At 41.0% G+C, this 16,691-nt stretch overlaps 1 protein-coding gene across 3 annotated transcripts in view; it reads left to right on the plus strand.

The window, feature by feature from the left end:
• The window catches only part of LOC137320983 (GRAM domain-containing protein 2B), a 92,378-nt gene that overhangs the window by 54,473 nt on the left and 21,214 nt on the right, over positions 1 to 16,691 (plus strand). For all 3 annotated transcript variants that reach the window (XM_067983051.1, XM_067983052.1, XM_067983053.1), the window contains 6 exons: positions 5,066 to 5,147; positions 11,363 to 11,432; positions 12,505 to 12,608; positions 13,181 to 13,276; positions 13,416 to 13,487; positions 15,334 to 15,411. In XM_067983051.1, coding sequence (XP_067839152.1) covers positions 5,066 to 5,147; positions 11,363 to 11,432; positions 12,505 to 12,608; positions 13,181 to 13,276; positions 13,416 to 13,487; positions 15,334 to 15,411 — 502 coding nt within the window. The remainder of the gene's footprint in view (positions 1 to 5,065; positions 5,148 to 11,362; positions 11,433 to 12,504; positions 12,609 to 13,180; positions 13,277 to 13,415; positions 13,488 to 15,333; positions 15,412 to 16,691) is intronic.

Consider the following 16,691-nt stretch of genomic DNA (forward strand, 5'->3'; position numbering starts at 1 on the left):
GTTTCTTGTATGAGGATACCAAAGTCTCTCTGAACGCCAACATTTAATAGTTTCTCACCATTTAAACAATATTCTGTTTTTCTATTCTTCCTACCAAAGTGAATAACTTCACAATTCCCCACATTATACTCCATCTGCCAGCTTCTTGCTCACTCACTTAATCTGTCTATATCCCTTTGCAGACTCTTTGTGTCTTCCTCACAGCTTGCTTTGCCACCTAGCTTTGTATCGTCAGCAAACTTGGATACATTACACTAGGTCCCTTCATCTAAGTCATTAACATAGATTGTAATGGATTCCAGCATTTTCCCAATGACTGATGTCAGGCTAACTGGCTTGTAGTTCCCTGTTTTCTCTCTCCCTCCCTTCTTGAAAAGTGGGGTAACATTTGCTACCTTCCAGTCCACTGGGACCATTCCAGAATCTAGGGACTTTTGGAAGATCGTAACCAATGCATCCACTAAGTCTGCAGCCACCTCTTTTAGAACCCTAGGATGTGGGCCATCAGGTCCAGGGGATTTGTCTGCTTTTAGTCCCATTAGTTTGTCAGGTACTTTTTCTCTAGTGATATTAATTGTTTTAAGTTCCGCACTCTCATTAGCCCCTTGGTTCCCTACTATTTTTAGTATGCTTTTTGTGTCTTCTACTGTGAAGACAGATACAAAAATTTGTTTAACACATCTGACATTTCCTGATTTCCCCATTATAATGTATATTTGTTGAGAATATTGAAATATTTCTTTTAAATATTTGCCATTGCTTTTCAACTGTCAAACCCTTTAATTTAATTTACCAATCTACCTTTGACAACTCTCCCCTCATACCTATGTAATTGGCTTTATTTAAGTTTAAGACTCTAGTTTCTGACTTAAGTATATTACTTTCAAACTCAATGTGAAATTCGATCATATTATGATCACTCTTACTCAGAGGTTCTTTTACTGTGAAATTACTAATTAACCTTATCTCATTACATGATACAAGATCTAAAATATCCTGTTCCCTGGTTGGTTCCATGATGCATTGCTCTAGGAAACTGAATACATTCCATAAACTCATCTTCCAAACTACCTTTGCCAATTTGATTTGCCCAGTCTATATGCTGATTAATGTTCCCCATGACTGCTTTTCCTTTGTTACAAGCTCCCTTGTAACTGGGTTTGGTTACATGTCATTGCTGTCTCCTAAGTCAAAATAAAAGTTACTGTGCTACAGTCATGTATGGACCATTGATTCAGTTACTTCTACTTCCTGAATAGTGTCTAGATCAAGTCTGGAGAAGAGCTGCCTTTCACAGGGTCAGGGAGCAGCCATGTACTACATCAATGAACTCCGTCTTTCCATTTGTGCATCATCCCTGCCATCCCCCCCCCCCCCCACTGCTAATATTGGCTTGTGACTAGTTTCTAGTTTGGCCTGGCAGTCATGTTGCCCTGACCCTTCTTAGCGAAGCAAAGTTTGCTTCCCTGTTCATGTCAGTGATCTGATTGTTATCAAAAGGGTCAATTTATTATGGCACCACTCTGGTGAATCGCCACTATGTGAGCAATGCCTGAATCTTAGCAGACCAATGTACATAGACTTGGATGCTGTGGCACAGATGATCGTGACACAAATCACCAAGTCAAGTCAAATCAAAAGATTGATAGTGATGTTGCTAACTCATCTCTCTCTCTTACAGTGGCACTGAGGTCCTTTATGAATATTTAGCTCCATTACTTGATAATCTTAGCTGAACTATACTCTAAAAATAAATGACAAAGATCGTAAGATACTTATGGATGAGGAAAGCCATTTGGGCCTACAAAATTAATCTCTCCAGAACTATGCTATTACTGCACTCAAACCCCCCCCCCCCCCCCCATTTTTGCTGCATCAAGTTGTTTCTTAAATGATTCCAGGTTTTTTGCCTCCATTTCTTGGAGGTCCATTCCAAGTGTTGGTCACTTCCTGCATGAAGAACAGCCTCCTAGTAGCAGTCGTAAAATTACCTTTTACTGGTTGAAGCCTGTGTCCTCTAGTCCTATTCCCAAGGTTTAATTTTAAGTAGTATTCCAAATTAACCTTTTCTCTATCATTCATTATGTTACATATATCTGAGATCACCTCTCAGATGCCTCCTTTCCGGGCTAAAAAATCCCCCAAGTCTCTGCAGTCTCCCCATGTAAGTCAGACCCTTGAGGTGGGGGTTAAATTCTTAAATATATGAACACCGACACCAACCCCGCCGTGAACCTGCCTACTTCCAGTTTAACCAGGATGGACGAGTAACCCGCTCTCGAGGCGGGCCAGTAATTTAAATATGTTAATGAGGCTGCAGATTTTTGCGAGCTGGGTTTCCCAGGGCTCAGCAGCTAAAGGGAGGCGCGAACTCTCGGATCCAGCGGATAAGTGCTTTACAAGCACTGCTTGTGGGCCAGGAGGAGCAGGAGTACTGTCCCACAGCCCCCCAAGCTAACCTGCCATGATCTCCGGATCCTTCCCCCCACCCCCAGCCACGATTTCTCCCTCCGCTCCGTTCCCCGGCTGCAGCCTTCTACTGCAGACCTTCCAGTCGGCCAGCTTCACAATCTGACCAGTTGCCGAGCGGGAAACGGAGAAAAAAAAATTCAAATCTGGCAGGACCTCTGTATTTCCCGGCTCCCTCCCCATAAATATCGGGGCCTAGGAATCAATCGTTGCTCTTCACTGCCTCCAGTGGTTTGCCATCTGCCCTATTTCTCCACAACCAGAACAGGACACAATATTCCAAGTGTGGTCTGATCAGAGCCCTATATAGTTTTATCATGACTTCCATAGGCTTTTATCCTACTGTTTTGACTATTTAGTTAAGCATTCTGTTAACTTTGATTGCTGCTCTGCATTGGTTGAACATGACCAAAACTAGAGGTCATTAAAGATAAAATAGTCACTAATAAATTCAATAGGGGATTCAGGAGCAACTTCTTTACCCAAAGAGTGATAAGAATGTAGAACGAGCTACCATGAGGAGTAGTTGAGGCAAATAGTGTAGCTGCATTTAAGGGGAAGTTAGATAAGCACATGATGGAGAAAGGAATAGTAGGGTGTCCTGATAGGGTTACATGAAGTAGGGAGGGAGGAGGCTCGTATGGAGCATAATCGCCAGCATAGACCAGTTGGGCCGAATGGCCTGTTTCTGTGCTGTAGTTTTGATGTAACTGTTAAGACCCCTAGGTCTCTCTCAACCTCATCGTTATTCTAACACCATGTATGGCGTTGTGTTGCTCCACTCTGCTGATACCTCCCCAGTGTCCATTGACTCCATTGCCAGTGATGATCCTCGTGCTATTGTTGTATTGAAATAATTTTTTACTGTTATGTTTTGACTGTATGTATGTCTCTGCAGTTATGCATTTGTTCTAGATCACTCTTTGCCTCTCTGATCACCCTTTTAACTTGTTTCTGTGTGTTCTTCTATTCATCTCAGCGAGCCTCTTCTCAGTTCTCTGTGCAAGATTAGTAGAGGTCACATTTCTTCTTATTTCACATTTTTAATTTGTTTAGGATCAATTTTTAGTCTGAGCTTGCTGGCGTTGGTTATGTACTTGTCTTGCATGTCCATCATTATTCTTTTAAAGGTGTTCGATTTGTTTTAAATTTTCCCTCATCTTTGAACTTAGCTCATTTAAAGTTTAAAAACCTTGCTCCTGTTCTTAGGTTTAATTGGGTCTCAGTTAATGTTAAAGTTGATCATCATCTGTGGTCAATGTCCCCCAGAGGTATTGCAATTTCCACTTCCTGTATGTTGTTGGAGTATTTTACGAACACTAGGTCAAGACGAGCATTGCTTCTCGTGACAGTCATGCATTGTATTTACTAACTCTGACTCTGGATCACTTAGGTTTTCCCATTTTATATTGGGTTGATTGAAGTCACCCATTAAAATAACTTTCCTGTTGTTGCACGTTATTCTAGTGTCTTTGTAGAGCAAACTGTCCTGAGGTAGTCTAGCATACTCCTAGTTTTGGCTTGGAATTATTTTTTAATTTGAGCTTTCTGTCCAAAGTAGGCCTTTCTGTCGCTTACCCCCTCCCCCTCTGGATCAACTTCTGTTGTCCCTGACCCACAAGGCTACACCACCTCCTTTTCTGTTTTTTTCTATCCTTTCTGAGCAGTGTCCCTGAGTATTGTTTGATATTACCACCACGCCATAGTTCCCTCCTGCCACAACAGCCTCCAGTTCTGTCGTCTTATTTCTAACACTTCTAGTGTTTATATTCAAGCACTTGATGTAGATTTGCTTTCTTGCATGTTCCCCAGTGTCAACTTATTCATGGGCTCCTGCACATGTATGTCTCAGGGTTGCAGTGTCCATACCCACCTGCTGGCTACTTTATACCCTACAATCCATCCCATGTGGGATCTCTGGTTATCTTTCTGCACCTCCCCCTCCACCCCCCCCCCCCCCCCCCCACCTGCCTTTGTGGTTTAAATGATTTTTAATTACTGCCTCAATGATTCTTGCAAGTTTTTGTTTCTATTTGGTTTAGGTGCAGACTAGTTGTTTTTAGTCTGCTAGAGCTCCCAATTATTTATGAAGGAGCCACTGTTGCTTTGACAGGTTGTCAACCATTCATTTACATTCTTAATTTTATTAGTGAACTCTCCTTTCCCAAACACTGGAAGTATACTAGAGAGCACTACTTGACATCCTTTGAATTTTGAGGCAATCCTCATTTATGTGCCTTTTTAAGCATATTATATTTCTCCCTATGTCATTTACCCCTTCAATATCCCTTTTAACTATTTTCCTCAAAGTGTACAACTCTAGCTCTGTTTCAAATGATTTGGGTAATGGAAAAGTACATGGTTATTCTAAAGGGACGTTTGTCTTTGTTACTATGAAGTGAGCTGGAAAAGCTACATGTTCCCCAGCAAAGGTTGCCAAACTGTTTCAATAAAATTGTTGCATCGTAGTTTGCATTCATGACTAAGTGGATTTCTACACTATAGAACTGGAAGGCAGTTGTATGTATTTAATGTAGGCAAAAGTTCCTGTAACCTGCTAATCAACTTGGATATAATGTAAAACTTTGTTTTTCAGATCAAAGACTTATGACACAGTATTTCCACCCAGTCCTACAGAGTATGAGACAAAACTCGAACGAAAAAAATCCACCACCAATGTGAGTATTTTAATATGCTCTAATTTTTTTTTGTCTTTCCCTCCCCTCTTGGTCTGTCCAGATCTTGCAACTGAGCAGGTGTGTGGCTGACCTACTCCCAGGTCTCTACCAGTTCTGCTCCTGAGCTTGAACACCGAGGTCTGTGCAAGTAATCAGGTGACTATATTTTCACATTAAAACAGCTGAGGTTGGGAACTCAGTAGACTGGGGAAGCAACATTGCATCCCATTACATAAACCAATTTGGTTGTTAATCTTTCCAAATGTACCTTCCAGGATTACCATTACTTGATGTTAACTTCAGTAAGGGGTCGGTACTAAAGACTTATGAGCAAAAACACATTTGCACTTGATGCAAATGGCTGAGTTCAAGATACATATGAACATGGTTAAATGTAAAAATATCTTTTGTAAAAAAAAATCAAATTTCAAATTAAATTATCCTATTCCAGGAGTATAACTGAGGCTAATGCATAATCACTTTTACATCTTGAGGAATGGTTCTTTAAAACTATTGTTCTTGTACTCAATAGTGTAATTCTCATTTTTCCACAAGCTACAGTTTCCCCAGAAATAAGAGGTCCATTCTGTTAGTTGCTAACTTCAACTTGAATTTTGTACAACTCTTCTGCCAATCTCTCACAGCCTTCAATCAGTGTATCTAAGATTTGGAGTCTGTTAATTGCTGGCCAAAATGTTTCCTGTATCCTTTTTTCCCCCTCCATCTTTTCTATACCCCCTTCCCCACCATTTAGTTAAAGTAAATCAGGGAGTTTATTGGCAAAATCCAAAGATCATTTTTGGAGTGTAGATTTCCATATGATGTCATAGCTGTACAAGGTATATTCTATTTAAAAATCAGGCCTGTGTACCTAATACTGATTTAGCGCATGAACCAATGTTGGAACTGATTTTAGACTCAGTGATAACTCTGAGATCACCTCCATGCTGATCATTTTTTATTTTTAGTATTCTTTCTCTTTCCCACACCCCCAATCTCTGGTCCTGACCCAACAACCTTTATGCTGTACCTGACCTAAATTTCCACTGTTACAAGTAGCAGGAGAGCAACCAGTAAATTCAAGTTTGCCAAGACACAATGCCCTCCATAAAGTCCAGATAGCCCCAAATTTAGTGCTAGCATGAAACATCCCTTCTAAATGTATGCAGTGAAACAAAAGTTTTTCCATAAAAACATTTTTTAATCCTTTTTAGAGTGCTTTGGACAATTCTATGTGGTAGCACTTCTGGTCTGAAACTTAACATGTTAAGTTAATCTGGTCACATCTATGATATAAACCCTTTGATCTTTAACTTCATAGGCCTTAGTTAGCTTTAAAAAAATTGCCTTTCTGAACTAGTTATCAGGTAATTTGGAGGCATTTTTCCCCTACGGTTGATCCCAAAAATAAACAGTGGAACCTGGTAGGGAAACAAAAATGGTAGTGTTTTTTTTTAAAAAATTATTCTGATCTGAATGCTTTGTTGCTGTGGTATTGCTTTCAGCAGCTCTGTATGTGAACTGAAAATTTTAAAATAAAAATGCCTGGAATTTGCTGCGGCAGCTATTGCGCTATGTATTCCAATTGGACATTTCCAGTATTCCACTTCTCCCACCTTCTGAAGATGTTGACCCATGGGTGCCAGCTGCCTTCAGTGCCCAAGTGGATGTTCCTGTGAGCCTAGATAACTAGTATTGGCAGGCTATTAAGTGGTGACCATGTTTACTGAAGTTGAGTCTGTTTTAACCTGATATTCACATTCTTGAATTTTCCAACAGGGGTCATAAGGTAGGAATTAGGAACAGGTGTCCTGCCTTTTTTCTTTTCACTTGGTTTCTAACCCCCCACCCCCTCCCCCCCTACAAAATAAAAAAAAAAGCCCAATGCCATCTAACAGTCTAAGACTGTCACAAGTTCTACACAGCCAATGGCAGCAGAGGTGCACTTATCCAGAGATCTCGCAACACATTATAAGAGCCACAACTTCCTCCATTGGCCCACTAAATGTGCTGACCAATTCATTGTATCAGTTTACTTGTCACACTGTCTTGCATCATAACACGTGAGTATAATACATGAACCAGCTCAGTGTCAAACTGAAGACAGGTGCGATGTCAAATGGAACATCAAAGTAGATGATCAAGAAATCTTAAAAATTTGGAGCAAACCATGTGAGTTACGATAATAGAATCATAGAATCATAGAAGTTACAACATGGAAACAGGCCCTTCGGCCCAACATGTCCATGTCGCCCAGTTTATACCACTAAGCTAGTCCCAATTGCCTGCACTTGGCCCATATCCCTCGATACCCATCTTCCCCATGTAACTGTCCAAATGCTTTTTAAAAGACAAAATTGTACCCGCCTCTACTACTGCCTCTGGCAGCTCGTTCCAGACACTCACCACCCTTTGAGTGAAAAAATTGCCCCTCTGGATCCTTTTGTATCTCTCCCCTCTCACCTTAAATCTGTGCCCCCTCGTTATAGACTCCCTTACCTTTGGGAAAAGATTTTGACTATCGACCTTATCTATGCCCCTCATTATTTTATAGACTTCTATAAGATCACCCCTTAACCTCCTACTCTCCAGGGAATAAAGTCCCAGTCTGTCTAACCTCTCCCTGTAAGTCAAACCATCAAGTCCCGGTAGCATCCTAGTAAATCTTTTCTGCACTCTTTCTAGTTTAATAATATCCTTTCTATAATAGGGTGACCAGAACTGTACACAGTACTCCAAGTGTGGCCTCACCAATGCCCTGTACAACTTCAACAGGACATCCCAACTCCTGCATTCAATGTTCTGACCAATGAAACCAAGCATGCTGAATGCCTTCTTCACCACCCTATCCACCTGTGACTCCACTTTCAAGGAGCTATGAATCTGTACTCCCAGATCTCTTTGTTCTATAACTCTCCCCAACGCCCTACCATTAACGGAGTAGGTCCTGGCCCGATTCGATCTACCAAAATGCATCACCTCACATTTATCTAAATTAAACTCCATCTGCCATTCATCGGCCCACTGGCCCAATTTATCAAGATCCCGTTGCAATCCTAGATAACCTTCTTCACTGTCCACAATGCCACCAATCTTGGTGTCATCTGCAAACTTACTAACCATGCCTCCTAAATTCTCATCGAAATCATTAATATAAATAACAAATAACAGCGGACCCAGCACCGATCCCTGAGGCACACCGCTGGACACAGGCATCCAGTTTGAAAAACAACCCTCGACAACCACCCTCTGTCTTCTGTCGTCAAGCCAATTTTGTATCCAATTGGCTACCTCACCTTGGATCCCATGAGATTTAACCTTATGTAACAACCTACCATGCGGTACCTTGTCAAATGCTTTGCTGAAGTCCATGTAGACCACGTCTACTGCACAGCCCTCATCTATCTTCTTGGTTACCCCTTCAAAAAACTCAATCAAATTCGTGAGACATGATTTTCCTCTCACAAAACCATGCTGACTGTTCCTAATTAGTCCCTGCCTCTCCAAATGCCTGTAGATTCTGTCCCTCAGAATACCCTCTAACAACTTACCCACTACAGATGTCAGGCTCACTGGTCTGTAGTTCCCAGGCTTTTCCCTGCCGCCCTTCTTAAACAAAGGCACAACATTTGCTACCCTCCAATCTTCAGGCACCTCACCTGTAGCGGTGGATGATTCAAATATCTCTGCTAGGGGACCCGCAATAAAGCACTAGAATTCTTAATCAGCGGTATGGAAACATTTTGAAGGCTGTAATTCAATGGCTTTTCGAAATGGAGCAGATTCAAGACCTCAAAAAAAAAAAAAAAAAAAAAAAAAAAATGCCCTTTGCATGCTCTAGTTCCATGGGTGCCCGGAGATTGAAAGACTGACAAAAGTTGGAAAATGACACATTTTGGTCAGAAGAATATTTAAAAATCAGGTCTGTTACCTAATACTGATTTGGTGCATGAGAGGCAATATAAACTAAATGGTACAACTTTAAAGGGGATGCAGGAACCGAGAGACCTGGAGGTGTATGTACACAAATCTTTGAAGGTGGCAGGTCAAGTTGAAAAGGCTGTTTAAAAAGAAAAGCATATGGGATCCCGGGCTTTATTAATGGAGGCATAGAGTACAAAAGCAAGGAAGTTGTGCTAAACCTTTATATAACACTGGTTAGGTCACAGCTGGAATATTGCATTCAATTCTGGGCACCACACTTTAGGAAGGATATCAAGGCCTTAGAGAGGGTGCAGAAGAGATTTACTAGAATGGTACCAGGGATGAGGGACTTCAGTTATGTGGAGAGACTGGAGAAGCAGGGATTGTTCTCCCTAGAGCAAAGAAGGTTAAGAGGAGATTTAATAGAGGTGTTCAAAATCATGACTGGTTTTGTAGGGGGTGGTGGTGCGTGTCAGCTTCACCTCTGACTGCTGAATGGTTCGAATCGCTCCCACTTCCTGGGTTCTAGACCTTGGACTTATTTGGGGGTTGTGACAAAGTGCAGCTGACAACTGGTTTTGGTGCAAGAAACTTTGACCTTCAAGAGAGAAAATACAACACAACAATCTTAACACTCTAATAAAATGGGGAACACTTCGGTACACACGAGGGAAAATACAGTAGAAAGATACCTCACCCCTCCCAATTCCACTGTACTAGCTAAGTTGGACTCTAAAGGGCCAGAGATAATGCTCACCAAACAAATCCTTGACAGTAATTCACCCAGAGGTAAGTCCGAAATAGATAGTAGAGTGGAAGCTTTGCGGATCTTCGGTTTTCTCCCGAGTTGGTTTTCTTTGGTCGCAGTGGCTCAATATTACCCGGTTGGTTGTTTCGTAAGGCCCTTGTAGCCGCGAGGTGTCTGATGGTCACTGGGGCTGTTGCTCTGGTGGTTTCTTGTGTGTCGGCCTGCTTCTAGGGCTGCTGACCTTCCCTGTCGAACTGCTTTTCTGTTGCCCCCTCGCCTTGTTGTTCACTGGAAGCTGCTCTTCCTTCCAGAGACAGGCAGAACTAGAGAAGCAGAACACCAGTGCAAGCAAGAGAGCGAGAGAGGTTTCAAGTTTCCACTTCTATATCCCTCTCTTACAATGATCTTCGTCACTTTAAATAGACATGGAGTGTTTTTTTTTTAAAACCGTTCTTACAAAGTCCTTAAGAATCTTTGATGGCTTTTTGATGGTCCCTCATCATGTTGCAATTGCTTCTCCCGATGGGTCATTGTTAATTCCGATTTTTAGAGCTTGTCACACAAGGCTTCCTTTTGTATCCAATGTCCTAGGTGTTGATCAGTTTTGCTTTAAAACAAAGACATGGCCTCACCATGTCTGGAGCAGTTGCCTCTTTCAATGGCAGTGAGTGTTGACCACCTGCTGTAGGTTTTGCATTAAAACAGACATGTCTGAAGCAGTAATTCTCCCACATTCCACTGTGTGTTGTTAAATTTGTCCGTTGACCTCTCACCTATCCTTCCATCTTAGGATTTTGGTCAATGGCCAAAGTTTTCCATACTCAGGGAAAAGGTAAATTTCTTTAGGGTTTTTCTCCGAGTTTTGGGGGATCTGTGAATTTTGAGACTCTTACAGTTTTGATGGAGCAAATGAGAAACTGTTTCCAGTGGCAGAAGGGTCGGTAACCAGAGGACACAGATTTAAGGTGACTGGCAAAAGAACGAGGGGCGACATGAAGAAGCGTTTTTGTTTTACGCAGCGAGTTATAATGATCTGAAAGGGTGGTGGAAGCCGTTTCAATAGCAACTTTCAAAAGGGAATTAGATCAATACCTGAAGGGAAAAAATTTATAGGGCTATGGGGAAGAGCAGGGGAGTGGAACTAAACTCCTGCAGCATCGTAACAATATAAAAGCAGCAAAAGTATGTATTGTGATTAGCCTCCCAGGATCTGAACTGCATGGAACTGATGCCAAAGTACCAACTATTGCCAATTGTAGCGTCCTCGTCCAAGATCTGCTAACAGAACACCGGTCTAGAGTTTTACTAAGCTTCCTGCATACGTTAAATTTCATTAGCGACATTGATGAAGGGTGAGGAACTGGTTATCTTGCCACCCTTTTGGTCATAGAATGGAAAGAAAACTGGAAACATTGGAAATTGGTACAACGATGTCTGTTAACTGTTTCTCTTTTTTGCTTTCACCTGTTCTTTTATAACATGGTGGTGAGGAGGAGAAGTGCAAGTGATTATTTACTTTTTTTTACCTCTGATTTTTCTCTAGCCTTCGAAGACTAATGCAACCTACCACAAGATCTTTAAGGATGTTGAAAAGGATGAATCACTAAAACAAAGTAAGTGGGGAACTCACTTGAATCTTATGATAGACCAATCCTAATGGTATAAATGAGCCTAATAGATGTCAGCTGTGGCTCAGTTGATGGCACTTTTGCCTCTGAGTCAGTGGGTCCAAGTCCCACTCTAAAAAGACTTGAGCACTAAATCTAGGCTGACACTTCAGTGCAGTACTAAGGGAGTGCTGCACTGTCGGAGGTGCCGTCTTTCAGATGAGGCGTTAAACCGAAGCCTCATCTTCCCTCAGGTGGAAGTAAAAAATCTCTCTCTCTCCCCACTCCCCAACAATCTCTCCACTCCCAGTTGTGGCCTTGTACCACAGGCCTTCCTACCCAACAGTTGGCCAGCCTCTCAATCTGGCTGGCTGCCGGCCGGCAAATGAAGGAGAAAAAAAATCAAATGAGGTCCTACTGTTAAATTAGTCAGGACTTCCCTGCACCTCCGGGTTTCCCAGCCGCTGCAAGTCTCCCCCACTCCCTCCCCTTAAATATCAGAGTCAAGATCTCTCCCTGCAGAGTAAGAAAAGGTCAAATTGACCACCTTCATGTTTCTGCCCTGTGTTTTTTGGAAGTCAGCTGAAGTGTGGGTTATAGGGTATGGTTCCACGTTTGCTGGGCATCTCCTGTTACCTTGTCTTAAGTGACTGTTGTGATCCTAAGCAGCATGTTAAACCATTGTGGGGATCACAGCTAAACTTAATCCTGTCCTTCATTGGTGACACAGGTGCACTTATTCAGTTGGAGTCATTGGACAATCAGGAGTGTAAACCGTAGCTTTTTCCTTTTGCAATTTTGGTGTCTCCATTGCTACACCAGCTGAGATCAGCTAATTCGGTACAAGCCAAGAATTAAATATGGGAAACTCCTGTTTGGCTCAGCAACATAAGGCCTTTATCAATTGGGTGTCTGCCTTTCGGTGGGTAGTAGGTGTTTCAATCTTTTTAAAAAGTCCTTCATCATCTGTGCCAAATTGCAGCATTTTGATGACTACAGAATGGGGACAGCAAAAGTAACTGTATTTTCTTGCTGAAAAGTAATACCTAAAATACCAGCATTAATTTTTTATTTTTAGGCTTTACTTGTGCTTTACAAAAAGACATGCTGTACCAAGGGAAACTGTTTGTGTCCGAAAACTGGATTTGCTTTCAGTCCAAAGTCTTCGGAAAAGATATTAAGGTTTGAAGTTTTTACTGTTTGTATAGGGAAGAAAGGAAGGCTTTGTTAAAACTGCCCATTATGGCAGTGTTTAATAGGAAAAGTTGCTACCTAATTTCACGTAGACTATTGTTTTGAGTGAGAAATCTGGTGGCCTGTTTCTGCATCAGTAAAGCTGGGTGAATATCATTGAGGATAATTAAACCCCAAGTTTATAGAATTGCTGAAACCTTTGTATTATCTCACATTCTGAATTGTATGTTCTAGAAGGTGGTTTATAATTTATTTGGAGAGTTATATTCAGTTCCTTAACTTTGATTTTCTCCTATCCATCTGCCTTGGCAACAATATTGACTTAATCTTAAGATATAAGGGATAAATTTGAACGACCTTGCTCCCAGTATGGAGCTTTGCTAGATGGGTGCACAGGTTGGAGATGGGGCCTTGCAAAATTTACCCCTATCGTGTTTTACATTGAGATTTTAAAATGTAATTCAGCATAATTTTTTACAACTTTGAGGTTTTGTTAGCTGCCATCAGGTGAACTAGGTGTAAGATTTGTAACTTTTTTTACATTGATTTTTACATTTCAGATTGCAATACCTGCCTTTTCTGTGACTCACATTAAGAAACATAAAACTGCCTTGCTGGTGCCAAATGCTCTATGCGTATCAACAGAACTTGAGAAGGTGAGTCTCCAGTTATGCAATGAGCCCAATCACTTGGGGGAATGCTGTCGTACACGCTTTAATATATTTAATTCAAAGCAAGTGTGATCCTCTTGTGTAGCTGAAGTTTAATAATGCTCTTTTAAACTTTTTGTTGCAGTTTATGTTTGTTTCATTGCTGTCCAGGGATGCAACCTATAAGCTTCTGAAATCCATTTGTACACATCTGGCGGTGAGTCCAAGTAACTTAAAATGAAGATTAAAGATCAAGCTATTTTAAAGGGTATCAGAAAAATATGTCTGGACTTTCAATTGGGCTCAACATTAAATGGTGCCGTGGAGATGTTCAACCTTTAACTTGACCATTCTTGTGGTAGAGTTCCTGGGGCAGAGAAGAACTTCTACCTGCCCACTAACCTTGTTCCTATCTCCATCAGAAATCCTAATGTCAGGCCAACCTGCATGTCCTGGACAAGCATGTGTGCCATTTCCAGCATGAGTGGAGTAAAGGAATTTTACTGCAGCATCTTGCCACAGTGTTTGTGGGCCCACAAGGCTTAGTTAGTGGCTCCAAATGTGTGATTTTTTTTTCCCCTTCTACTGGTCTTGCATTGATTTGCTTTGTGAAACAGGACTGTAGCTTTTTAAACTGCCCCAGGGATTTGCATCCATGGCATGCTGTCTTAAGGGCTTAACTGAGGGAACTGCATCTTATGACTTGCATCCCTCATATGCACTGAATTATTATACACCTGCCAATTGGAAGGTAAGCATATTATAAGCCCGCCCTGAAAATGCTGGCATGTCCAACAAAGCTGGAAAGGGGCCGAACCCTGCCGGACTCTGCATCTGCCACAAATTCTGCCCTCCCTGGCCCACAGAATTTCAGGGCCAAAGATTTTCTCAGCAGCACAACTTGTGTACGATGGCAGAGACTGACCTGAATGAAAATTGAAATAGAGTACATTACTGTTTGCATCATCTATAGCTACAAAGAGTCTGTTCATAGGTTTGTTTGTTTTTTGCTTGCACATGCTCACTATCCCCTCCCCAATTCTGAAGTCTAAGATTCCATAATCCATTGACTGAAAGAGAGAAGGAACAACTACCAGCTGTGCTTTCAAATTATTAAAACAAAATATACAGCCGATCCATCAGCATCTGAAAAGGAAAAATAAATTATGCTATCGCTTGGTAACTTACATGGGCTTTCATCCCCTAATGCATTGATTTCAAAATCTTAGTCTACAAGTCCCTGTGTGGCCTCGCTACGCTTTATCACTGCAACATCCTTCCGCCCTATATCTCAAAATGCATCCACCATTTCTTTTAGTCTGAATATTGTAGGTCTTTCTCCCCTACTCTACACCAGACTTCATCTTCACACGTCACGTCCCCACGTACTGGAATTCTCTTCTAAATCCATGCATCTTGGTTTATTTCTTCCCACCTTCAAAAGCTCCCTCAAAATACATCTCTTCAGCCTTGCCTTGACCACCTCTAACTCTCGCTATTCATGCTCAGCATCTGGATTTTAGTTCTGAAGCGACTTGGGACATTTGCTGCAGTAAAGGTGCTGTATATGTTGTGGTGATCAGTGTCGTCCTCTCAATGGGCTGACTTTATCATTTGTGAACTTCTCAATTCCCGTTGGTAAATGGAATATCCTACCCTTGTACTACAGTTCATCTTCCTCAGCTTAAACATGGATAAGTAAACCTCTTTAGAGAAAATGTAACCATCCACTGCATTTAAAACTTATGGATAAATGCATCACACAATCTAAAATACTTTGTAGTCATATCTATTTCTAATCTAAATTTCTTGCTATTTAATATGTAGTATTTTAGGTAAATGACATTTTGCTCTTTCCGGTTTCATTAGACTTGCAGCATTAAGGGCAGCAGATGTGGACACTTGCTAATGTAGCACTCTTGAGGATTTGAACAAATGAACCCACATTATTGTGCTCTTGTACCTAGCATAAAGAGAACAATTCACCTATGCACTACTGGTTTTAGAATTGTTTTGAACAAAATTCTAACCTTCAGTGTTGTATATGTTTAACCTTTTCATAGGAGAGATCTGATGATATCAGTCCAAACCCATCTGTTGAAAATAGTTTCAGAGTTGAGCGTCCGACATCTTTGCCTCTAGTAAGTGGAAATGTAAGGTCTCCTGAATAGACCTTTTTGTGTTGTAATCCACAGCAGGATGACTCAGTAAATTTAGCTGTACTGATTCAAGAGGCTGGTTACTATATTTATATTGTGTATCAGTGATGCATGGAGATTTTTTTTTAAGTTTCCAGTTCAATGTATATACTTTTTTTGAAAAAAATACTTTTTTTCAGAAATGTACAGGTTAGCTACCAATTAAAGGAATGTTCCAGGGAAGGCTCATAAAAATCACTTCAAAACCTCTGGTAAAATGTGAACCTGCAACTTGCCTGCAGTTCATTGTTCCAAATGAAGGTTATTACAGCCATTTCCATTTGACTTCCTTTGATAACTTTCAAAGTGTTTCAGCATTGAAAAATAATGCCGGGAGCACTGGATGCTGACATTTCCCTCAACTTTAGAGCTGTACCAGGTGCTGAACTAAAATTTCTGATAATGGATGAACTGCAGTCCTAGCAAAGAGTTCTCCTTTACTCCTCATGCAAAAACTGCTGAAGTAGTGTGGTATTATAGCTTTGCACCAAGCTTAAGGGACTGGAGGCATGAGGTGCAGCACTTCCAAGTCATCCTGTATCACTTTCAAGCTCTCTGAAAATGTGTGGGAAGATCTCTGATGTCTGGGGGAAAAAATAAACACTTGTGTTTATGTGGTGCCTTATTGTATCATTGAGAGGTCTCTCAGTGCTTCAAGCAATTAATTACTTTTTTTGGTGGGCAATGACTGTACATCTAGATGCGCAAGATCAACATCAGTGAAAGAAAAACTAAATCCACAAATGTTAAGTTTACCTTTTTTTTGTTTTGTGTAGGAAGTGAGGTTCACAGATATAGAGGTGAATTTTTCTCCTGGAACATTCCTTTTTTAAAGAGCACCCTCTGACTCTGATCAGAAACACTAGTACATAACGTTTCCCTGTCTGGTTCTAGTGTACTTTGACTTTATCTGGACCAGAAAAAAATGCTTTTTGCAGCCATTTATCACTTCAAAAATAACCTTTTTCTTTCCAGGTGTCCTACTGATTGCACTGCTAAGTTAAAATGTGTAAACTATAAACTTAACCTACACACAAAATTTAAATAAATTGGATTTTTGATAGTTCAGTTTTGTTGGTGGTTATAACTGCCCTCTGGGAAAGAGGGAAAAAAATGTAACTGCTTCTAGATTTTTATATAACTTCAAATGGAGTGACATCCATTGGTAAGAGAGATCGCCACAGCAATTGATGGCTGATATTAGTGGGGAAAATATAACCTGC

This window comes from Heptranchias perlo, chromosome 4 (assembly GCF_035084215.1).
Source record: "Heptranchias perlo isolate sHepPer1 chromosome 4, sHepPer1.hap1, whole genome shotgun sequence".
In the NCBI taxonomy this organism is placed as follows: domain Eukaryota; kingdom Metazoa; phylum Chordata; class Chondrichthyes; order Hexanchiformes; family Hexanchidae; genus Heptranchias; species Heptranchias perlo.